This window comes from Melanotaenia boesemani, chromosome 22 (assembly GCF_017639745.1).
Source record: "Melanotaenia boesemani isolate fMelBoe1 chromosome 22, fMelBoe1.pri, whole genome shotgun sequence".
NCBI classification, from domain to species: Eukaryota; Metazoa; Chordata; class Actinopteri; order Atheriniformes; family Melanotaeniidae; genus Melanotaenia; species Melanotaenia boesemani.
In genome coordinates this window covers 18,333,749-18,358,296 of record NC_055703.1, presented here as the reverse complement: position 1 = coordinate 18,358,296, position 24,548 = coordinate 18,333,749, and the positions used below count along the sequence as shown (strand labels likewise).

The following is a 24,548-nucleotide window of genomic DNA, read 5'->3' as shown; positions in this document are numbered from 1 at the left end:
GAAACATGTAAATCTCAACAACAAAGAGACACCAAGCATAGATCTACATTTAAAGTGCAACCAAACTTGAAAAGCAAACCAACAAATGAAGGGGATTATAGGGCTCAAGTGCTTTAGGTTGAAATTTCATGAAAACCTGTTTTCTTATACACTGTTACAACACACTTCATGAATTCTGAGTATAACCTTTAGATGCAAGCACCACTTCCTGCATAAAAAGCCAAAAGGTGACACTCATCATCCTGTTGTATGTCATCATTTTACCTTAAAATATATTTCTTTAAAAGCTTGCACCATATTCAAATATTGATCTAATATTATAATGCTGGCTGCATGTTTACAAAGCTAAATATTTATGTGGGCTGTGAAGGGTGTACAAGCGAAGCAAATCTGCACACTTGAAAAACATTTGCTTTGCTCACAGTAAACACCAAACTGTGGGCACCATGAGCTGTTTAGTGAAAAGCAGAAACTCAGCTCGACATGTTGCCAAACCACAGAAAGTATCTTCAGCTGTACAAAAAAAAGTTCGAAACTGTCACAGAAAAGTAGAACACCAGAACATATGCAAAAACTGTATTTGGTGAGGACAAAGGTGAGAGCTTTGTGGTGAAGGTGATCACAGAAGTGACACCTTCCCTTGTCTCCATGTCAATGATTTACTTCATCTTCGATTTTTGTTTTATTACATAACAGACAACACTAATGTTGATTGTTTAACATTACCCTGAAATCTATATTTATACCCAAATATAGCTGTAGCTGCTACAGCACAGTGAAATTACATCATCTGTTTATGATCTTTTTCATAGAGGAATCATGAACAATGAAGGGCTTCTGTGTTGTTTGGAGCTGGGATTTGCTGTTTTCTGTGCATGTGGTATTGTTTATGCCTCCGCTGTCCCAAATCATTACACATTATTTAAAGTGTAAACAGCTTGGCTTGCCAGTGTATTAGCATTTTCTCATTAGTGACAGCTATTACACAACCAGCAGGGCATGCTTCCAAACATTTCAGCCCTTTTCAGTGTCATAATGTACTCACATATTTTTTTTTTCTATGCTTGTGGTCTAAAATCTGTCATACACAATCTCCGCTCCACTCTGAAGTCCCTCATTAAACACTGTGAAGAAGATCCCAGGCTGCTAAACAAAAACTAAATTCTTTCAAACAGTGGGCTGTTTCTTAAGGAATTAACAATCTATGAGTAGATAAGCTTCCAGGTAGATAAAAAGTTCATTAATAAACTGTAACGTAAAAGAGAAATGAAGCTTGAACACATAGTCTTTACATGAGACAGCTTAAGACACCATGTTGCTACTGAAGTGTCTGTCATAGACACTTGTGTTGCTCTATTTATAAAATTTAATCAGTTTTTTCTTTGCCCGTAAGGATAAAATTAAGCTTGGTTGAGGACTTGTTGCAGGCAAAACCTGCACAGGGCTGGAAACAAAACAAAAAAAAAAAAACAACACTTGTACTACTGAAATCAGTCCAATGAATCATGCTTGAATAAGATGACTTTATTTATATAGCTCAATTTTTGTTAAAGCGGGTAAATTAAGTTAGTTTTGCTATGTTTGATTGTGTAAACTATGTTACATTTGATAATCTCCACTGAACTGAAGATCAGTATTGTATGGCCTAGAGCAGTGGTTCCCAACCTGGGATCCCAAAGAGCACAAGGGGTCCCTGAGGCTTTAAACATTAGAGCCATTGTGATTAATGTCCACACAATGTCCCTATTCCAGTGAATAAATGTAAGGCTGTATGTTGTTTATTTAACTTTGGCTTTATTAAAGGACAGGACTAAACCAGAATACATTACATATGGTGAAAATCTCACTTTTAAAAGCCTCAAACCAAGAATGGTTTCAGCACAGGGTGGAGCAGGGGGTCCAAGGCATTTTAGTAAATGCCTGAAGGGGGTCACCGAGAAAAAAAAAAGGTTGGGAACCACTGGCCTAGAGTTTTGAGTTCAATTGCTATCCAGGTCATGTGACTAACTGTCTCCATGACAACAAAGTCCATTGGACATGGCATTTAAAGATATGTTTTTAAATAAAAAAAAAGAGATTAAAATCATCCAATAGGATATATTCTTTTTCAAAATTTAGTAAAGTATCAGTTTCCATTTTGTCTTTCATTTTGATTCAATTTCCTGACCGCTACTTAATTTCTCTCTAATTGAAACTGCTGTAGTCTGATGTAAAGTGTTTATTTTTCCCTTTGTGGAAGATCTCCAATCTTGCATTTAACCCTGTCCTCTTCTGTAAAAGAACAGTGTGAATGAGAGATGAGGAATAAAAATATTGAAATACCCATCTGTACAGCTTTATCACTTTGTAGAGAGCAGCGAGTGCAGCTGGGGGTCGGACCAGTATGTGAGTCTTGGAGCAGTCACAAGTTGTAGAACCAAAATGTACATTTAAAAGCAGAAAATGTCAAAGAAACAGGAATTAACCATGTCATTGTTTAAGTGGTTGGGTATGGAGGCAGTTCAAACCCAGACAGATAAACAGAAAAGCAGGAGGCAAGCATGAAGCAGCTTTAAAAAGCGGTCTACTTTATTTGGTACTAGAACCAGGTTGGACCCTGTTTTGTCTTCAGAACTGCATTAATACTTGATGTAATAGATTCAACAAATTGTTGGAAACATTCCTCAGAGATTTTGATCCATATTGACGTGACAGCATCACACAGTTGCTGCAGATTTGTCAGCTTCACATTCATGATAACAGTCTCCTGTCCCACCACCTCCCAAAGCTGCTCTATTGGATTAAGATCTGGTGACAGAGGAAGCCAGTAGAATAAAGGTAGGCTGTGGCATTAAAACAATATTCAGCTGATATTAAGAGGCCCAAAGTGTGCCCAGAAAACATATCCCACATCATTACAACATCATCAGCCTGAATCATTGACGGATCCATGTTTTCTTTGTATTTATGCCTAATTCTGACTCTACCATCTGAATGTCACAGCTGAAATGGAGACTCAGCCTGACAATGTTTTCTAATCTTCTTTTGTTCAAATTTTAGTGATTCTTGGCACTTGGTTTGGTCTTTTGCTGCTGTAGCCCATCTGCTTCAAGGTTGGAAATGTTCAGAGATGATATTTTGCATACCTTGGTTGTAACCAGTAGTTATTTCAGTTAATGCTGCCTTTCTATCATCTCCAATCAGTCTGCCCATCCTCCTCTGACCTCTGACATCAACAAAGCATTTGCTCCAAACAACACCTGCTCACAAAATATTGTCTCTTTTTTTTAGTTAATTTTCTATAAATTCTAGAGATAGTTGTGTGTGAAAATTCTGATAGATCAGGTGTTTCTGAAATGCTCAGACCAGCCTGTCTGACACCAACAACCATCACATTCAGTCTTTTAAATCCCCTTTCTTCCTTATTCTGAAGCTCAGTCCGAACATCTGCAAGTCATCTTCACCATGCCCACATGCTTAAATAAATTTACATTGTCCTTGTGTTAACAAGCAACTGGATATCTCACTAGTATCTATATGACTCCATTAGTAAAATATTATATTATATATTATATGTAGAAAATATTCAAATGCTGTGCGCAAGGACTTGTGGTATGGCATCATCTCCTTTCTGTTTTATAAAAGAAGTTCCAATGTATTGTAGATTAGGAGCTCCCTGCCCAACCCTTCCTAAGTGTTTGGAGAGTTACACAAGCTGTTGTGATGGTTGTCACGTATACTTTTAAGTAATTTCATTCAATCAAGAACCTTTCAAAGCAAATGCATGAACCAAAAGAGAGCAAAAGAGAGAGGGGAGTATTAGCAAAAAAAAAATAGGACATAAAAGCCATCACGACTAGGGACTTTCAGCAGCCTAAAAATAACATTCACAGTCATCACAGAAACTGCCCTGAACTTTTGTATATTTTTCTAATGTAAAAATGGGGGGAAAAAACTTAAAAATATGCTCACACACGTACTATGTCTCTTTATAATTATCTTATAATGGATTTGATGTTTATTTGTTTGGTAATCACTTTAAAGTCCATTAGGTTTTGGACATCAAAATACTACTCTCTGAAACATTGCTGTAACGTTGAACTTAATTAACATTTTTCTTAAAGGACAACATTAAAAGTTGTTGTACTTGCCCTCCAGTTAGCATATTGTCCCCTCTGATGCTACACAAAACACACGCTTGACGTGAGCAATGTTGTTACAGTACAGATTGTAGTACACATCAACACTGAGCATCTTTGATTATTGAGCTTGTCACTGGTATGCCACAGAGTGCACGACTCTAGCTTTAATTATCAGTAAGCGGTCACAGTGAGCTGAGTTGTAACAATGCACACTGATGGGAGCAGCAAAATATGTTCGTTGTGACTGCAGGATCAAAGGTACCTAATGAGAAGTCTGTTGATTAGAACCTCATTCATGCTCATAAAAGGAGCATTTTTGTTAAAGACTGAATACAAATATAAATTTCCAGTTATTCTTATAAGTTGTCAGATATCCACTGCAGGAGGAGCAGCATACCAAAATAGGAGAGCAGCCACAGTTCAGTCACTTAGTTAAATAAATTGTTTTTAGAGCATTAACAACAGCTCTAAAATTAGGTTATTTTATTCTTATTTCATAATAGAGAAATGGAAAAAATAAGGGGATTTTAATTGTTTTTTTAGATTAAAAACTACCTTAAGGATGCTGAGCTGTGAATGCAGTACTTGACATTTTTAATTATGACTGCAACAAGTCTCTGGAGGGAAAAAGTGGTGCTTCATTTGGTTGGTAAACCTGTAGAGTTATATTCACACACATGAAAGATAATTATAGCACTGCTGTAAGAGATGCCGACAAATGATAATAGCTCAAACATCATTAAAGTTTGCAGAAGAAGCCAATGTTTGAATAAATTCACTTGATTACAAAAGCATAGAGCTGCTCCCCTGATAAAAACCAATTGGGAACTTATGACATTATAACGTGATAAGATCCCTTTTTTGTTTAGTTGACAACTCTATGCTTCCTTATGTGATTGATTTAAAAAATGTCATATTTTTTCTTTTCAAATATGTCATTGTGATTTTGTCCATCTTCAATTAACAGATGTGGTTTCATGTAATCGTGCTCATCTATGTCCTCTCACAGACTGACAGTCACACACACACACACACACACACACACACACACACACACACACACACACACATATATATATATGTATATATATATATATATATATATATATATATATATATATACACGAGTAAAGCAAGTCCTAAGGAGTCACCTCAATGCAAGAACAAGGTCCGGGCAATTAACATCTATGCCCTGCCGGTCATCAGATACCCTGCGGGAATAATAAGCTGGCCAAAGGAAGAGATTCAGACCACAGATGTGAAAACACGAAAGCTCCTGACCATGCATGGAGGGTTCCACCCCAAATCCAGCACCCTGAGACTGTACACTAGGTGAAAGGAAGGAGGCAGAGGACTAGTGAGTGTCAGAACCACTATCCAGGATGAAACATCCAACATCCTTGAATACATCAGAAAGATGGCCTCAACAGACGAAGTGCTCGGTGAATGTCTCAGGCAGAGGAAAACAGATCATGTGGTGATGGAAGAACCATCATGGGAGGAAAAGCCCCTCCATGATGTACCAACGACAGATAACTGAAGTGGCTGATATCGAGAAATCCTACCAATGGCTAGAAAGGGCTGGACTGAAAGACAGCACAGAGGCGCTGATCATAGCTGCACAGGAGCAGGCCTTGAGCACCAGAGCAACAGAGGCCCAGATATACCATACAAGACAAGACCCCAGGTGTAGACTGTGCAAAGAGGCCCCAGAGACAATCCAGCACATAACTGCAGGGTGTAAGATGCTGGCATAGAAAGCTTACAAGGAGCGTCACAACCAAGTGGCTGGTATAGTGTACAGAAACATCTGTGCCGAGTACAGACTGGAAGCCCCGAGGTCAAGGTGGGAAACACCTCCAAAGGTGGTGGAGAATAACCGAGCTAAGATCCTGTGGGACTTCCAGATCCAGATCGACAAAATGGACATTGTGGTGATGGACAAACAGCAAAGGAAAGCCATTGTGGTTGACTTTGCAATACCAAGCGATTACAACATCAGGAAAAAGGAACATGAGAAACTGGAGAAATACCAAGACCTGAAAGAAGAACTTGAGAAGGCCTGGAAAGTGAAGGAAACAGTGGTGCCTGTGGTCATCGGAGCACTCGGGGCAGTAACCTCCAAACTGGAAGAGTGGCTACAGCAGATCCCAGGACAAACCTCAGATTTCTCAGTCCAGAAGGGTGCAGTCCTAGGAACAGCAAATATACTGCGCAGAACCCTCAAGTTCCCAGGCCTCTGGTAGAGGACCCGAGCTTGGATGGATGAGAGACCGCCCACGGAGGGCGAGGGGACAAATAAATATATATATATATATATGTGTGTGTGTGTGTGTGTGTATAGTGTATATTTTTAGTTTGTTTTGGTTTATTTGTTTGTTTGCATATTTAATTAAATGTGTTAACTTAATTAAACAGTTGTGTTTAATTAAATGAAGTGTGTGTGTTTAATATTTTGTCATGCTTTGCTGGGAGTCATTTTGGTGTTTCCCTGTGTGTTTATTTTGGGACTGTTTAGTGTGTGTGTGTGTGTGTGTGTGTGTGTGTGTGTGTGTGTGTGTGTGTGTGCGTGTGTGTGTGTGTGTGTGTGTGTGTGTGTGTGTGTGTGTGTGTGTGTGTGTGTGTGTCTGTAACATGTGTAACAGGTGCATACACAGCTGTTCACAGGAAACATTGTTGATTAAATTCTGACATTTCCGTCATCAGAATTTAACTATAATATAATGTTGATTTTTTTATATCTTAGAAATTTACTCTTTTACTACATATCAACCATTTTGACCTTAAATTAACATTGGATTAACATCTTTTCCTATCTGGGCAGTTCACACAATTTATTAATAGATTACACTGAATGTAAACAGAAGAGGCTGCGTACAGGGAACTGGCAGACCATTTGGTGGCATAGTGTTGGAACAGTCCCCTCAACTAAAAGGTGAAAAAGACTAAAGGACATGATTTCAGGAAGTCTGTTTTGCCTACAAAAATCCTTTCAAACATTAACTCTTTACAATTATTATTACTGTTTTCCCTAGTGTTACTTATATATCTTTTCTGTTTGTTGTTGTTTGTTTTTGTTTTAGTTAAGTTTTACTTCAGTAGAAGTCTGATCAGATCAGATGGTGGGTGTGATGATTTGTTTGAAATCATAAAAAATGTCTCAAACCTTTTTTGCTGTGACTGTCCTCTGTTCTGTCCTCTGTCTTCTAGGAGGTTTTATGTTGTTGTAAATGTTTTATAAAGGTCTATCACCCCAACCTTGGAAAAATCTTGAAGGTTTTGCTAGTCTGGAAAGATGATATTACTTTTATCACAGTCTATTTTAGCAAGTAGCAAACAGGAAAACCTTTCCTTTATTTTCTGGATGTCAGGTCTTTAATTTTTTCTTAAGTAGAACTTAACAGAACTTCAAGGAAAAAAGGTTCTCAGACTTCCATCTACTTTTTTTTCATTCTTGAAATCACAGAATCTGATAGACATTTACTTTCTGGTACCAGAAGTCCAGCCATAAGATGATCATGCATCTTTTCAGTTAGTTGTTTGGAAAACTTCTACACTTCCTGACAATGTTTTATGTTCTTCAGTTTTACAATCAGGCCCTCTGTTAGTTCTGACTGATTCAACTCTGATTTGAACTTGTACCGATCCGATTCAAAAGTGTCAAAACAGACCTGGGAAATTGTCTGTTTGATGGCTGGTCTTTTCCAGCTTAGTACAGGTGAAGTTTCAAGTTCGAGACAATTTTGAATATTCCTAATATGACACTGACTATTTCAGCATCTGCACTCTGTGCTTTTAAAAACAAATAGATTCTGACTTTACATCTGTAATATCCTTAATTCTCTGGACTACTTAACACAATATGGGCAAACCACTCAAAAAGACCAACTTTTGCTACCTTTGACATGATGTCCTGTCAGGTCCCTTCATATCTTTGATCCAGACTACACGTGTCTCTACCAGCTAAAACTTAGTGGTAAAATATTATCTCATGATAATATTTTAAAATAAAAGAATGAGAGTAGAGTTTCATGCATATGTTGCTGTGCTCATGTTAGCATGTAGCCTCAGTCAAAGCAGTGCTGTACAGCCTCTGCTTTTGTGTAGTATTATGTATTATGTAGTATGTAGTAATTACTTAACTTGGCATATGAACTCTTAAACTGGCTGCAGCATAATCAGAGGTTTCATCAGTGTTAACTGATGACATTAAAGACCAATTAAGCGTCCTGATGGTTTTTAAAATTGGAAACAAACAGCAACCTATCTATTATATTAGAAAGAAATGAGATGTTTTCTTAGAAAATGACCTCTTAATAATCTTGGAAATGTTTACCTCACAGGAAATTAGTGTTGCAACCTGTTAAAAGAGTGCATGTGTGCTGTTTTACACTTATTCATCAAAAGGCTCTGCAAAGAAGACAGCCGCCCCCTGGTGCTTCTTCTAATTGTGCTATTTATGAAATCTTGCATCTCTCAAGTTTCTATTCACACTTCAGTCTAGTAATAGAGGGGCAGACTTGAGACAAATGCACCTGCATCAGCATAGCAAAATTTATACTTCCTAATGACAGCTTGAAATGTTTGACTTTTGTTAAAACTGTGTAAGAGGATTAGATAAGCATTGGATTATGTTGTAAGACCTTCCTGTTTTAAGCATGATCACAGATGGTCAGTGTATCTTAACACTGAGCATGAAGTATACAAAATTGTGCTCTCTCTTAATTAGCTGCAGTTTTGTGATGAATTAAATCAACATGCAGAGGAAGGAAACTGTGTTAAAAGATTTTAGAAAGGAAGGAAGAAGCGGTGGCATCAGCTCATCGCACTGACACAGACAAGAGGAACAGCAATTCAGAGAAAAACCAAATCCGTCCATGTGACCCTGTCTGGTTTCCTTCTATTTTAGCATGCAGTATGTGCCAGAACATGCTGTTCTCTCAATGAGGTCCATGAGCTGTTATGTAACACATTTAGCAAAAAGAAGTTGAGCCAAGCTAGCAATTTGCTCCATTTAGTTATTCATTCTTCCAATAATGAGTTCATGGGGGAACAATTAGGACCACATTTGTTAGTGTCAGGAGTTTACAAAAAGAGTTTACAGATACAAAGACGAAAGACACTTATCTACACTTTTGTTTCTTTTATTTTTCTTTGTGTTTACTTTAAACCATTTTTATCAACTTCCAGGAATCAGAAAGGTCCATTGACATATTTACAATTAAGTCTGTTGCTGTTTTTATTCTAGCATACAAATTATAAAAGCATAGTTAATCATCATCAAAAGTGCTTTAGTGTAGTGGAAGAAGAAGACCCTGCAAAGTGAAGTGCATTTACAAAAAGCAAAATTACAAAATTAATGATACAAAAGAAAATACTCATAGCATATATTATCCACACTTAACTGTGTTTATAGCTTCATTGTGATAGACTAAATATCTATCTTAATAACGTGTAATGTTATATTTGTACTTTTAATAGCACTACTGAGAATGTGCAACCACACAGGCAGCACAAAACTGGCATTCACTCAAACAGAAACTGTGAAAAATAGAAAGATTTGACTTTATGTACAAATAAAAACACTCATATGAAACAGAACGCTTCTGTGGGCACAGCTGTGACAAACACGCATGGTAAAAAGCTAAGGAGTAAGGTCAAGTGCTCTTGCCACTAATAGAAATAAAGCAATCCAACTATATTAAACATAGTTTAACAGTATGTATTTAAACATTTTAAATCCAGGACTGAAGCTCTGAAGGAATCAGAGGTTTGCTGGATTGGAGTGCTCGCTTTAGCTTCACCCAGTGATACTAAATTGCAGTCTGCAGAACTGTTACACAGTCAGTCACACATACGACTCTTTAGCGTAAGAAAATTCATCAAACACAGGCTGGCTGCATCTTCGAGACAGACCCTCATTCTGGCCTGCAGATACAGACTCAGACATGGCTCTCTGGCGAAAAGGCTGCTGTCGCACAACATCTTCCTGTGTTGCTTGAGTAAAACAGTCCTGATTAAATTTATACTCTCTGACAGAGTAGGTACTGGGTAAGTCATAATTTACAGAGGAAGGGCGGGATCTTCTCTGGACTGCATCTTGTACAGTCATTAAGCCATACTTTGGAGGGAGGCCTGCATTCTGCATAGCCTGCTCGTATGATGGAGGCCTGCAAGGCAGCTTGCTGTCCACCATCTTAAACACTTCGATTGCAGACAGTGGGCGTTGTTTGTGCAAAACCTCAGTTGGTGAATCTGCTTCACACTGGGAGTCCTCCTGGAGAGTCTCACAGGGGAAGGAGTTTTCCTTCTGAGAGTCTTTCTTCAGGCTGCTCCTGCCAAAAGCTCCTAAGCTCCTGGTCCTCATTAGGACCTTAGTAGCTACCCTCATAGACTGTGACCGCTTCCTCTCATCGGAAATTGGTCTGGGAATGTCCTGCTTAGCATTTGTTGCCACTGAAGGCTGACTGGTGGTGTTTACTCTCCTGGTGGATCCTGGTGACCCCGATGGGGAACTGGTGAAAACAGAACCCTCTGAATGGTTAGAGGTAGCGCTCTCCAGTGAAGAGCATGAACAGTCCTTGCCCATGTAGGGCAGCAGATCTGTGTTGGAGCTGCAGCTCAGTTTTGGAAAAGACAAAACTGACTTGGCTCCACCTCGGCTTCTGAGCAAGAAAGAGTCGTCAGAGATTTGCTTCTTTAGAGGCTGCTCGTCAAAGTTTCCCCTTTCCACAGAACAGTCATCGTGGCTTCTGGCATGGCAGCACATGGCATCAAGATTAGCAGAAAGGAGGATGATGGGTTCAGAGCAGCGACGATTAAAATTTGCTTTTGTGTGTAAGGCAGCATCAGATTGCCAAGACGAGGTGGTTGTGCTGGGAGTGAGTGAAGAACATGAGGAAGATGAGCCACGTTCTTCAGGTGTGTATCTGATCCTCTCTCCTCCCTCTACTTCTCCATCTGGGTCTGTGCTATCATATGCAGAGTCATGATGTAGAGAGGACAGAGAGTCTGTAGGATGGAAGGAGGAAGACATGATTAGCCTCTCATTCTTCTCATTTACTCAAATGCAGTTTAATTTATGACTCTGAAAGAAATTTTATCCGCTAATAAAATAAAATATACTTTTCTCTTTCGAGGAAAACACAAATGTTTTAGTGATTTGTTAATTTACCTTCATCAGTATCCAGCAAACTTGGGATATTCTCTCCAAGAATCTCACAGTTCTCAATCAGAAATTGAGTTAGCTCTGTGACCTGCAGCAAATCAGAAAAGTCATTGTGATTAATATAATTATCAGCATCAATGTTCAAAACTAAAACTGAACACAGAATAAATAATTCTAAATAAATAGTTACTTGTTTATTAGCCCTTAAAAGTCTGCACAGCTGTAATCTTATTTATGAAACCTGAGGTTTTCTGTACTGTGAACCACAAAGCTTCAAAGCACCAAAAGTGAGAAAGCATATTCATAACAAGACTTTTCACCTTCTGCATCTTTTCCCTTTGCCCATCCAGCGGGGTGTCATCTAGCTGCAGTAGAGTGGGGCCGATGCACACCGCCAGGTTGTGAGCATCCATCTTGTTGGTGTCTGCGCTCTCAAGGATGTGATGCAGCACGCAGATTAGGTATTGCAGGAGGAGTTTGTTGGGTCCCGGGAGATCATCCACTACCCTGTTTTGTGGGTGCCAAAAACAGGAAGAAAAATAAACAGGAAGTAGGTTAGCTTGCCGCTCTTTTTTTTGTTTTAAGTTTGTTCCCTTTTTTTAAACTAACAGAATAAAAAAAAAAAGGGAAGTGGTTTAGGTTAGGCCTGCAGAAAGGGCATTTGGCCTCCTGAATGGTTTAAAAAACGCTTTTCAACCTAATAACCATTCATGAAAATACCAAATGCTCTTTTAGAAATAAATGCCACATATTGTTTTCACAGTAAAAGTCAATGACTAGCCTCATTAGCAGGTATTGATTGCTTACTTTGTAATTTCCAGAGATCGCTCCTGGGTGTCTTCATTGTCAAGAGCTGTCATCCACTTGTCGTAAAGTTCAGACCTCAGCAGGCTGCCAGGAAGCTCCTTTAGAAAGCTCTATAAACAAGAGGGAGAAAGTGATGAGGTTTATTGATAAGTGAAAAGGTTGACTAAATATGCAATCACTCAAATATGGAATCAGTATTTTAGTCTGCAAGCGCTAACTTAAATATGATGCATAGCTGAACAATCATGATGATTTAAAAAAATTACTTTGGTTATTAGACATTTGCATATTCTATGGTTTAAGCATATTATATTTTAATTTGATTTGAGTACAAATGCGACTCTGCTGTAAATTAAACATGTGATGGTTCAGATCCAGCATTTGTAAGAACATGTTGTGGTAACTGTGGTAATGGTCTTCTACAATAGTAATAGTACAAGTGGTTTTTGCAGATGTGTGGTGTCACTCATATGGAAATATAAATTTGTGAATCACAGCTGTAGCATGTTTTTCTGGCCTGCAACAGGTCCAGAAACTTACTTTGAGCAGTCCAACGAGCAGAACGACCGGCTGGCCATCCAAGTCCACCTCCACACCGCTGTTCAGCTGCTCTCTCATGTCCCTCATGTTCTTGCTGTTGCACGGTTTCCGAAACACCCCCTCTGTGGACGGGCCTCTTTTCCTCAGAAGCACCAGCAGATCCTGGATGGGAGAAGGGAGACAGGAGAGGAATGGATGGGGGAGGTGAGATTATCATATTAAAAACAAAAATAGGCTATGCCTGTTTGCATAAGTACATAAACATGCAATTCATGTGCTTACAGGAATCCCACTCATCATTTATTAATAATAACTACTTCATTAAAACTACTGACATTAAGTTAACTTACAGTGATGGGTTTGGGAAGCGAGTATTCATCTGGGCATGTCTTGCAGAGGGATTGTCCAAACAGCTGATTCTTGGTGTCTGTGTCTGTCCGGGATGCTTTGCTGGTAGAACCCTTTCTGAGCCTCATCTTATTCCTCACCAGGTTCCACTTGGTTTCTAATGGAAACAGGAAGGTTATATCCATCAATACCCTATCTTGAAATGTTTGATTTTGTATTTGTGCAACCCAGCAATGAGTCAAAGCCGAAAGGCCAAGGTGTGAAAGCTATTCTTTAATCTGATCAGTAGTTGATTTTCTTTTTCTGTCTGTGGTTTTTCTCTTTGGTCTCAAAATGCCCTAAATGGGGCCCTCCCTCCAGTAAAACAGGCACAGATAGAGATCTGCAAAACCAACTTTCAAACTCACCAATGGGCTGTGTCAGCCTCTCCTCTTGATTCAACTGTTTTGACAGAGCAGAGATCTTTGCACCGCCCTGGCAACAAAATAAAGAAAAGGTTATGTGGTGAAGAGCAGGCAAGAGGAACATGAGTGCACTAGCATGTGCAGAAAAGGAAGAGGTTGTCTTTTTTTTTTTTTTTTTTTTTTTTTTTTCCAGCCCACACCACACACCCATCTGCCAGCATGCACATTAACACATAGAGGATGTATAGTGATATAATCAGATAACAGATGGCACAGTCTATAAAATGAATCATTAGCCACTTCAGGTATCTTCAAATAAAACCTTTTCATAAGAACTGATCAACTTTTCTTGCAACTATATTATTTTCTGAAGCTCTAATGTGCACCCTTGTAGCCTTATTTAGCTTTGACAGAGCTGCCTTTCACACCTCATGAAGCCGGTGACCTAAAGCTATTACCTACCTCAAGTGGAAGCTCAATTAGTTGCTCCATGCCACCTCCTGTTAGAGTTTTAGTCTACAAAAAAGTGAAAAAGCAAAAAAGACTATGAGAAAAGTAATTCTCCAAAAGCTTTTCTGTTTTCAGTTAGTACCGGGTACACAAAGAGACTTACTGCGATGCTGCCACTCAACACCTTCATCAGGACGTCTGGAGGAGAAGAAGCACAACCAGTTCTCGCTTTTGCGTCTTTAATTTGTCTGTAATAAGCAGAAAATACACGTTCACCTAAAATGTAGTAGTACTTCCTTCCATTTCAGATAAATAATGCTTGTCATTTGAAGTTTCAATGGATCAACCAAACATGGGCTCATTTAAAGTGCGGTATCTGCCTTTTTTCCAGAAAGAGGCAAAAATAAAAGGAATTATTTATGTCAGATGTCATGCTTTATGATAAATGTTGATGATGAAAGCCTTCATTTTCTTAATTAATTTAAGATATAACTTTAGGAGTCATTTTTTATCTAGATTTGTACAATGCAATTACATCACAATGCAGAAGTGATCAAAAGGGTTTCACATTCTGTCAAAATCTTTGGTAATAAACGACAGTTTGTTGACATAAAGATCATCATTCTTACCTGTGAAGAGTATCTAACCAGCGTTCTTTCACCTCAGGCGAGCTGTGGGCAAAATAACAGCATGGTAGGAGTTACTAATCCACACAGAGAAACAAGTGAGCTCTTAGATGATAGTGGGAGGACTGAAGCAAAGCATGCACCCACGGCCTCTTTTAACAACTCTGGTGGAAAGTGCAACACAGTCATGGGAACAGGAAGCAGCGTCACGGCTTGCCCCGACCAGACACCTTCCACTTCCTCCAAAACTATAGTTTTGGTGTGGCTCTGTATCCATCAGTGGAAACAGGATGACGGAGCAGTTACATGTACCTACGTGTGCACCTGTAGGGCTCTCACCCTTTATATAAAGTAATTTCATGCCAGCTGATGCTCACTTTAGACAGAAAAAATGTCAACAAAGACCAAGAGATCTTGCAGGCTCCCTGAGCATCTCTGTGAAACTGTAATGAATCATCAACAAAGTCCAAGTATTCAAACAGAAAAACAACTCAAACCCCACCTGGGTATTCATCAGCTTCTTGGAATACAATATTGGGTTAAAAACAGCTTCAGTTTGAATGATTTTGCGAGAAGTGTGGGAGTCACTGAAAAACATAAATTTGTCATCTGATGCCATTTCAGTGTCTTTGATAAGAAATTCACAGCACAGAGCAAAGTACTTTCATTCCCTTTCAGCTCATGACCGTTTCTATATTAAGTATGAGTAAGATTTCTCCTGCATTTAATCCTTACAGTAAAGGCCTGTATTTCTTGATAAAGTCAGCTGATGTTAATCCCCTCAAATGGAAGTTGGTTTGGCAACCAGCACCATACTTCCCATTTTTGGCTTTTAGTCTTGTGATGCTGGACGGAGGACTTTCAATTTGCTACTTCCCCTCTTTCTTAAGGCCACAGATCATATGACCATTTACTATATGTGAGTATAATTAATAAAAAAAGCCTTAGAGTCTGTTGATCTAAGAGCTTGCAAAAAAAAAGTGATGTTTGAAAAAGAAACAGAAAACTTCTATTTTCATGTTTAAGTGTTTTGTTCATGCGAGAAGCATTTTTATTTATTTATTTTATGACTTGGATCGTTCAACAGTTTGAGCAATACTTTATTTCTAACACATCTTTCTGTTAGATGTGGAGCGACGGATCAAAATACACTGGCTGTTTTTCTAACCTTGAGGGTGTAGCAGTTTATGGTCTGCTTTTAAAATTTGACATTTAATATCAGTGTACTTTCAGGTGGACAGCGTTTTTGTCTGTGTTTTTTTTTTTTTTTTTTTTTTATCTTTTTTGTCCTGCTTGCATGGCATAGGTTTTTACTTTCATACTCGCTAAGAGCAGGATGGCGATATGAGGATAAATAGCAATCACATGCACGATCATGTCTGTGAATCAACACTTTACATGCTGCTGTGTGTATGTGAATCATCAGCTGTGTGTCCTCTCACCGAAAACACACTAGGCAAAAAGTGAGAGCCCAGGCCAGCATGAGTGTCACCCTGAAGTCAATGTCCCCAGTTGTTCCGTCATTGTCTTCGTCCTCTGCAACGTCCTCAAAACCGTAAAGCCAAACGTCCTCAAGGTTCACTCTGTGCTTCAGACGGTAGCTGGCTGTCGACCTGTTTGGAGAGAAGCAATAAGAAAAACAATTCTCCTGTTGATACAATTTCAGATTTCTATTTTTTTTTGGTGTGTTTTTATGATTACCCTGCAGTTCCATTTATTTCTGTCCACATCTTTAATTCGTTTTAGACGAATGATATGAAAGTAGGTGACTTTTCCCCTCAGAAGCAACTTATTTGACCTCTCTTCAAACTTCAAAACACCTGAAATTAATTTTGATTCCTGTGAGGTTCACAAAAACATGATGACCTTCAACAGTCTGGGAAGCAAGACAGAAAATGCTGTATGGTTTGTGGAAAGCTTGTTCACTGTATTGAAACATTATAAAAAATTCAAACTTGTTCATATTTCTGATTAAGAAATGCTTCAGTAAGCAAACTCCTTTGTTGTTCTCTGAAAGCTGAAAGGTGCAGTGGTTTATTCTGAATGGATAGCCTTCATAAGTGGCCAAAAAAACAGCTTCCACAAACATGAGTAGTAACTGATTAGAGAAGAGAATCATCATTTTCCACACTTTTATTCAGCCACACTTTAGCTTTAAAAAGCATTTGAGCGTGACATTGCTGACCTCTAGGTGTTTGCAGGAGAGGCCTGCTGAGTGGGTCCTGGAGTGCTGATAGACTGGAAGAGAATCTGTGTTTTCACACAAATACTGATCTTGGGGGTTTCAGCGGGAGTTATAGTGTAGAAATAATAATATTTAAAAAAAGAGGATGGCTCATAGAAAGAGAGAACTACATACGGACAGATTAATATGTCACAAACTGCTGCATACTTTATTGACATCTTTGCTCAATTTCTTCTCAATTGGATAGCTCTTAAAACTTTTTTTTACCATTCTACAACAATTTAATCACCAAATGGATGTAACATTTTAAGATTTTACTAAGAAAGGTGAATGAAATGAGCCACCAAACATATATCTATCCACATGTGACTTGATGCATTTGATGTCTTCGCAACAATTTAGAAAAAAAAAACTAAATGTAAAATGAATAACACCACTTACAATCATCTCTGGAAGTAATGAATGCTCATACATAAAGCGATTATGCTTCAAAAGTCTGTTTACTGTATGGCAGTGTTGTCCCAGCTGTGCACACCTACAGGAACAGTGGGCAGGTTGTGGTACAGAGATGACTGTGATTATCCTCCCACACAACATCTATAAAACTTCCATCAACTTTGACAGACTTAATAGAAGGTTGTTATCATAAAGCCTTTACATATCTTTTTGGCGTGTTTAATTATATTCATAACGCAAGCTGACGTTGTTTTCTTAGCAACCCGTTCATAACAATAATGCTGATTTAATATTTCCATTAAAGACAAGGCGTAAGGTTTTCAGTTTTCCAATTTTAAGTCTGTTTTTTTAAATTGTCACTTCAGAAGAGAGAGCAATAGGCCAACAGGTCAAAGTTATGAAACATATTTGTGAGAAGAACACATTTTTAGCGAATACTGTTGAGTTCCCCTCATGTGACTTCATTTCAAAGGGAAGCAACATGCTTTCTGTTAGTAATCTGAGAGTGACTAAACACAAACACTGTGTTACTGGGAGATTCCCCAACAGTCCAAGTGTGCAGTCCAAAAATAAAGTTTCATTTTACTTCCTCTTTTACTCTGCAGTCAAACTGTACAAACATTTCCAACAAAATTTTTAAAAATACCACATTAGGATCCCCTAACTTGGTTTCACTTTTTTTTTTAAATGTAAATCAAGTGTTTTAAAGTAATCATTTGATTTCCATAGACAAGTGTATTAACAAGCATATATTTTTAAAAGAATATTGATTTCTTACTTGAGTTTAGCAAAGACAAGAACATCACTGAAGAGGAACAGGTGTCTCTCCCTGGTCTTTGTGCGCTCTGTGACCTGAACGCATTCATCCAGAAGCAGCTCTCCGTTCTCGCTGGTCAGGCCGAGCACAAATGGACTCTGCTCCACAGACACCCAGCATGGAGCCTCCTCTCTGAGCCAAAGGACACACACCAAAACAAAGCTGTTTAGAAGGGACAGCCCACAGCCAGACCAGTCTGAGACTGTACAGTATTTCAAGACAGCCTACTAATACTTTTAGATCATTTCCCAAAATATCTGGATCTTATATATTTCCCATTTATCACAGCAGAAGTCCTTTAAAGGACAAGGAGGATCATATGTTCAAAATTTGCATGTGAAGGGAATTCACCTGAAAGTACATGAACTTCACATGTTTGGTACTTAAAATGCAACTAATTTTAATTATCAGTGTTTATATTTTAAAGCACACATACTAAGTTATTATTTTCTTATAGTCATTTTTCACTTTTCAAAGTTATTGTGAAAAAAATGGATCTATTTTTCCCTTTTATGTAGACCTTTGGAGGCTCTACAGTAAAATGACATTTTATCTGATGGCAAGCTTTGCAGAAGGCTTGTCTTATAGAAATGTCTTATCATGTGGACAATCTAAACCCAAACCAAAACTCAATACTCCAAATAATAGTTTCTCATTCCTGTTAGGAAATGTCTATAATTGAACTCACACACATTGAAGCCCAAATTTGATCCAAAATAGGAGTGTAAACCACATGTCTGAGACTAAAGGAGGGTGTAAGATGGTTAGCAAGAAGCTAGCTTACATACAAAGGATCATCTTTACACTTTGGATTTTGATAACTTATTTAAGGTATAGATAAATAGTAGATATAATTATTTTAGGTGACAATACTTTATACAATATAAACTTCTGATTATACATTTCTTAAATTTCTGTAAAGAAAATTTTGTCTAAAGTTTAGCTTAGCACATGAAACCACACTTAGCTAGCTTTCTCATTCAATAAACAGCTTGTATGAAGGATGAAAGCACAAAACATATCTGACTTACCCATTAAAAGTAAAAATCAACTTTTTAAATAAAACGCTAACTACATTTTTCAGTGGGTCAGTTTGATTGATTTTGTGTTTGTGGTTTTTCTGAAAATAAGTTCATAATTTAATACACCAACACAAAGAAATTAGTGTTTTAAACACTCAGCAGTTCTAGAAATGTTAGTTTCCTCATATGTAGCCTGATACTTTAGATTAGAGGCACAGAGGTGAGTGAAAATTAAGTTTTTCTTGACTAACATGAAATTAGACAAAGCAGAGCCCTGGCTTAGTTGATAGCAAACCAAACCAGCTTCTTCTTCTCTTAACTATGAATATTAATCATTTTCTGAGACTGTATTTTCCCTTAAATTTTAATCTAAATGAATATGCAATGCTTTGCATATATTTGGTGCTGAGCAGCTTATAAAACCAGATGGTTAATATCTGCATCGGTATTCGACCAAGAGAAAATTAAGACAAAATGTGTTCCCAAATGCATAACAGTCTATTTCAATGTAAAAACCTATTAAATGTATAATAATTCAACCCTCAAACATAATCTACATCTACTGCAACATCACTTTAGTCACACAGTTCTGGCATATTATTAACTTGCTTGATCTTTTTCTTTTGTTCTAGTCCTGCTGTGTCTGAATAAAGTCAGCATGCAGATTAAGTTAGTTTAGTTTAGTTTATTCTAAGAGATTGTGAAACCAGCTTTCGTGAATGCTCTTCCCACTGCCTTTTGGTTCAGGCCAGAAATTCAAATGGTTTTAGTACAGGTACTTCCCCATTACCCTTTGTGTCCCACTTAAAGTGCACATGCAATACCAGTAAATAACACATTAGGAGGGCTTTGGGTGATCTCTCACCAACAACATAAACCATGTAAATAATGTATGCATCTCTAAAAACACAGTAAAAAATGTTTCAAACGTTCTTTACTGCCTATAAACACTGTAAAAGTGAGAAGATTGTAATCTTGGGATTACTTCAGGTCAGGTCAGGGAGTTATATGTTTGACACATCATCCTACTTTTAAACTTGCTGGTAATTTCAGGAAATTTCTTTTGAAAAAAAAAAGGTAGCTGGTCATTAACACAACTACAACTGTGCAACCCAGGAAGCTTGCACAAATCTTCCAAAGTTTCCTTCATTTTATTTAAGTTTATAATTTGATCAATCAAACAACTGAAATGACATAACAAAGCAGTCATGTCATAACTTTTTATGTTGTTTTATTACTGTTAAGAGTAGCAGGTCTAGGCCCATAAACAGTTTGTTAGTGCAGCTTTCACTAGTTGTTATGCATGGGGAAGCCATGTTGGATTTTGAGGTTGACATTGGTGAGGTTATTTCCAACTTTCTGAGTCAGAATAATTAGGGTTTTTACCCATCTGTAAAGAGTCCGTCCATTATAGTGACTGACCAGTCAGTCATATTTCAGCAGGTGTCCCTTTGGCCCTATCCTGATATCTGCCCATTTGCACTCAAGGTTGCAAAAAACAGTTCTTTTCTTACAGTCATAACAATCAAATTAATTATAAAATATTAGAAAAACAACCCTTTTTTGTTGTCCTAATGTTTACAATTTAATTAATTTTAAGTCATTATTAACAAGACTGAGTATATTCCTAGAATGTTAGATTGTATAAAATCGCATCTAAAATGGTCAGAACTGAACTCTTAACATGAAAAACTGGATAATAAAACTGTAGTTAGTGAGGCATCTTTAGAAGCTTTAACCACATATGACTAAATTTTTATATATATTTATAAGTTTAACTGTGGATTTACCTTGACATGTTTGCTATGTTTACGTCACTGGAATTCCCATTGTAGTAACTAACACCCACAAGCCCACCCCCATTACAGTGTGCGAGTGCTGGTTGGGTGGATGAATGAGGGTGGGATGTGTCTGACATTTGTCTGTTTTCACTTTTACGTTCTCACCCACTGCTCTGGTGGTCCTCATGCGGCAACGTGTGATGACAACTGTTAAAGGTTAGATGTCTTATAAACAAACGGGGGTGATGCAGAGCCCACACATCTGTCTCAAAAACGGTTTTAACTCTTGTAGGTGTTGATGATGATGTGACTGAACTTTTAAGACTGAAAGTCTTTTTTGTTTTTCTTTGTATTTTATTTAAGGTTGGACATCAAGTCCAAGCTGACATTTTTACACCAAACTACAGATCAGCTCTGGCTTAGATGAATGAGGAAAATGATACAGTAGCTCATCTATATTCATATATACAATATTTATAATTACAATTGTAATTTCACTTAGGGGATTAATAAAGTATTTTTCCTTTTCATGTCATCTAATTATTACAGATATATTCTGAATATGAAATAACCACTCAAAGCAAGTTCTGTGAGCTTTTCTTCATCAGACAACTTAACTAGTTCTTAGTATTCATGACTATTAATTATTTAAAGTCTGCTCCAGATCCCATTTGGACTTTAGTTTCCCTCTTTAGCAAGTTAATCATATTACAGCACTAACAATGAAGATTTTAATGCAATGTCAAATATTTTTCAACATCAGAGGAAAACCTTTAGTTAGATTTTTAAATAAAAATCCAACTTTAATACAATTTTAGTAGCCTAATCAAATAGTAAATGTTTCACACTGAATACAGGGATAAAGTGTCTAAAATTAAGGCATACAGAAATGTCAAGTTTACTATGAATGAATGTAAACGTTTTGAACAGAGTTGGCCTGAACATCTTGTATAGTGACTTTAATAGATATATTCCAATATTCATTACTGTCAGTTTTTAACAAGTGATGTTTTCCTCAACGTTGTTTGAAACAGAGCAAAGCTAAACATGTTAGCCTAAAGGAGACAAGAGGTGATATGTTATTGTTGTAAAATTACAAATTCTAATTTAGTTGTAAAAATATTAACTATCAATTTAACAGTCTTAACTAAATGCAGCCTGGCAGGCCCCCCCCAAGCCAAAACTTAGAGTTTAAGTTTGTGTTACTGTTTCAAAACCTCACTGTGTAAATCCCCTCCCGGACAGCTGTGTTTGTGGTCTGAGCAAAGTGGGCTGTGAAGCCTGCAGGGGTGATAATATGTTGACAGCATGCCGTTGGCTGGTACACGTGGAAAGATCAGGGGCAGAGGAAGTTTCTTTTTCTCTGTGGCGCTTCTGTGTGATTTTTAGGTTGTATTCCCGGGTGCTGCCACCTGTATGTCTGAGGCTGCAATGAGGAGAAACTAAAACTGAAGAGGATAATTAAGGGTTTACATAAATAATATAGTTTATTTTCACTCCATGTTGTTTCTTCAGTATTTGTCTCAGCCTTGAAACACCCCATGTTAACACCAGGCTAATGAATTAGCTGTTTAAGTTCATGCAAAATCCACATGCAATTATTATAGAGTAATTAACAGCATTTATTCTTTCTGGTCTCTATGTTGATGGACCTTAGGAAAATATTGTATCTCTCTTCTGTCTTCCTGCTTCCCACCGTTCATCCATTCATCCAGTCACTGTATGCCTTAAGTCTTTCTGTTATGTTTACTCTTGTTCAAAAGAGTATCAGGGACTTACCTGCAGAACACTCTGCAGGTTCCCCTCCATGAATTTTGACTCTGCATTATCAAATAATGTGTTTATTTTCAATTTAAGGGCAAAGTCTCTCCTACAGTAGATGACCTGGTGTCGCGTAGTGGTTTTTCCATTTGCCCAGTTTCATCAAAATCTACACATAGCAAACAAAAAAGTAAACAGATGTTCAAACAGACAAGAAAAAAATAAACATCTCAGCTTAGATGTTTCATAAATACACAGGTTGACATTTTCTGAGGTGTATTTCTCTCTGTTCTTTCAACCAATGCATTCAGTCAATCATATTTTTGAGAAACAAATTAATCCTCTGTTTGATTTAACATATTCATCACATTTTATGAGACAGATAAAGTTAGTTCTTTAAGAAACCCAAACAAAGGGAGGTTTCTGCATGTCTGTCTGCTGGTTAGCTTTACCTTACATGTATCACCTGAAAAATAAAAGCATGATGACTCTAATAAAACAGCAGCAAAATAGTATCAATAAGTGATTTAAGGTGATGTATGGGATAATAACTACAATTACCATGCTGAAAATATTGAAATGAAATTGATTAGGCAGGTTTTTGTCTTTAAATCAAAGCTAAACAGCTTTAATGCAGACATTTTTTTTTCTTCGAAGCGTTGGCTTTTGTTTCAAAATACACACACGCACACACTTTTTTGCACTCTTACCATATCCTAGTTTACCCAAATATTCTTACTGTAAGTGCTTGACTCATCAGTGCCAGTCAGAACATGATGCAGTCTCTTAGTGATTCTCACATGAAAACAACATCAATAGTAAGAAAATTATCTTAAAAAAAAACAAACTGTTATCATGAAGGTTTGTTTCATCATAACTAAAGTCCATGAACTAGTTTTAAGGACATATTTCTTACTTATAGAAAAAGAAATGCAGGAAGAAACTTCTCAGAAATACGTCATAGCAGCTGAGACCTGCTGCCAGCACCTGCATCAACACCTGCTGCAGCTGCCTGGTAACCATGTTTCATTAGCTTCAGGAAACTTCAGTGAGGTTTGACCTTTACTTTTTCTGATGAACCCAAAGCTAAATGTTTTGGATTATGTTGATTTCTGCAAAATTAAATAATTTTAATAATCCTAAATTTGACTCTCTGTGTTTGCTGCATGGATTTTCTTACTTCTTTCTTGTGTTATGTAGCTCACAATCAGGTCATTGACACTCAGTGAGACTGAAACTGATTGCAAATCTCAGACCCAGTTACATAACAAACCTCCTTCGTCACAGCTGCTAAGATGCCCCAGCAGCCCTTTTCACCCACTCCACAGCACAAAATTGAAGTGGATAATAATTGCAGCTCTCTATCACCCACATGCCGTGACACTTCATAGCAACTACATTTACAGGCGTAAATGCATCTGCAGTATTTAACCATAAGAGAAGAATATGCACCTGATAGGAGACCACGGTATTCCCAAAGTCTTCCCAAAGACCAAGGATGGAGCTGAGCGTCGTCTCTGAGCCAAGTGCCTGAAGTGCTGTGTGAAAACAGAAGATAATGGTGAAATTATTAGAATAATAATTGGTAATAAATGGTAATAGTTGCAGTGAATAGAAACAATGGATGCCCTCAGGTGTCAAATTTCATTATAAAACAATTTGCAGTGACTTTTTTTTAAAACAATTTTCTGGTCATTGGTCATGAAAGGTCTGTTTCAGTACATAGGCAAGGCAAGGCAAGGCAGTTTATTTGTATAGCACATTTCATGTACAGGACAATTCAAAGTGCTTTACATAAAACAAAGACATTACAGATATTTAGAATAGTAAAAGGCATCAACACATAATCAACACATAATCACAATAAAATAATAAATTACATTAAAATGATTAAAAGCAAGATAAGTTAAAAAAAAGTTACCGTGCAGATTTCATGCATAGGCGCATGAGAAAAGAAAAGTTTTTAACCTGGATTTAAAAATGTCTACATTTGGGGAAAGTTTAATCTCCACTGGCAGTTTGTTCCATTTGTTTGCAGCATAACAGCTAAATGCTGCTTCTC

The 24,548-nt window shown here is 37.5% G+C and overlaps 1 protein-coding gene across 1 annotated transcript; it reads right to left on the bottom strand.

The window, feature by feature from the left end:
* Positions 1-9,243: 9,243 nt before the first annotated feature.
* Positions 9,244-18,657, bottom strand: tagapb (T cell activation RhoGTPase activating protein b). The gene is made up of 11 exons (XM_041976644.1): positions 18,653-18,657; positions 14,468-14,509; positions 14,002-14,086; positions 13,851-13,904; positions 13,392-13,458; positions 12,987-13,141; positions 12,637-12,798; positions 12,097-12,206; positions 11,610-11,796; positions 11,296-11,377; positions 9,244-11,132 (listed from the first exon to the last, which is right to left on the bottom strand). The coding sequence occupies exons 1-11, from the start codon at positions 18,655-18,657 to the stop codon at positions 9,970-9,972; spliced, it is 2,112 nt and encodes a 703-aa protein (XP_041832578.1). The 3' UTR covers positions 9,244-9,969.
* Between the last annotated feature and the right edge of the window lie 5,891 nt (positions 18,658-24,548).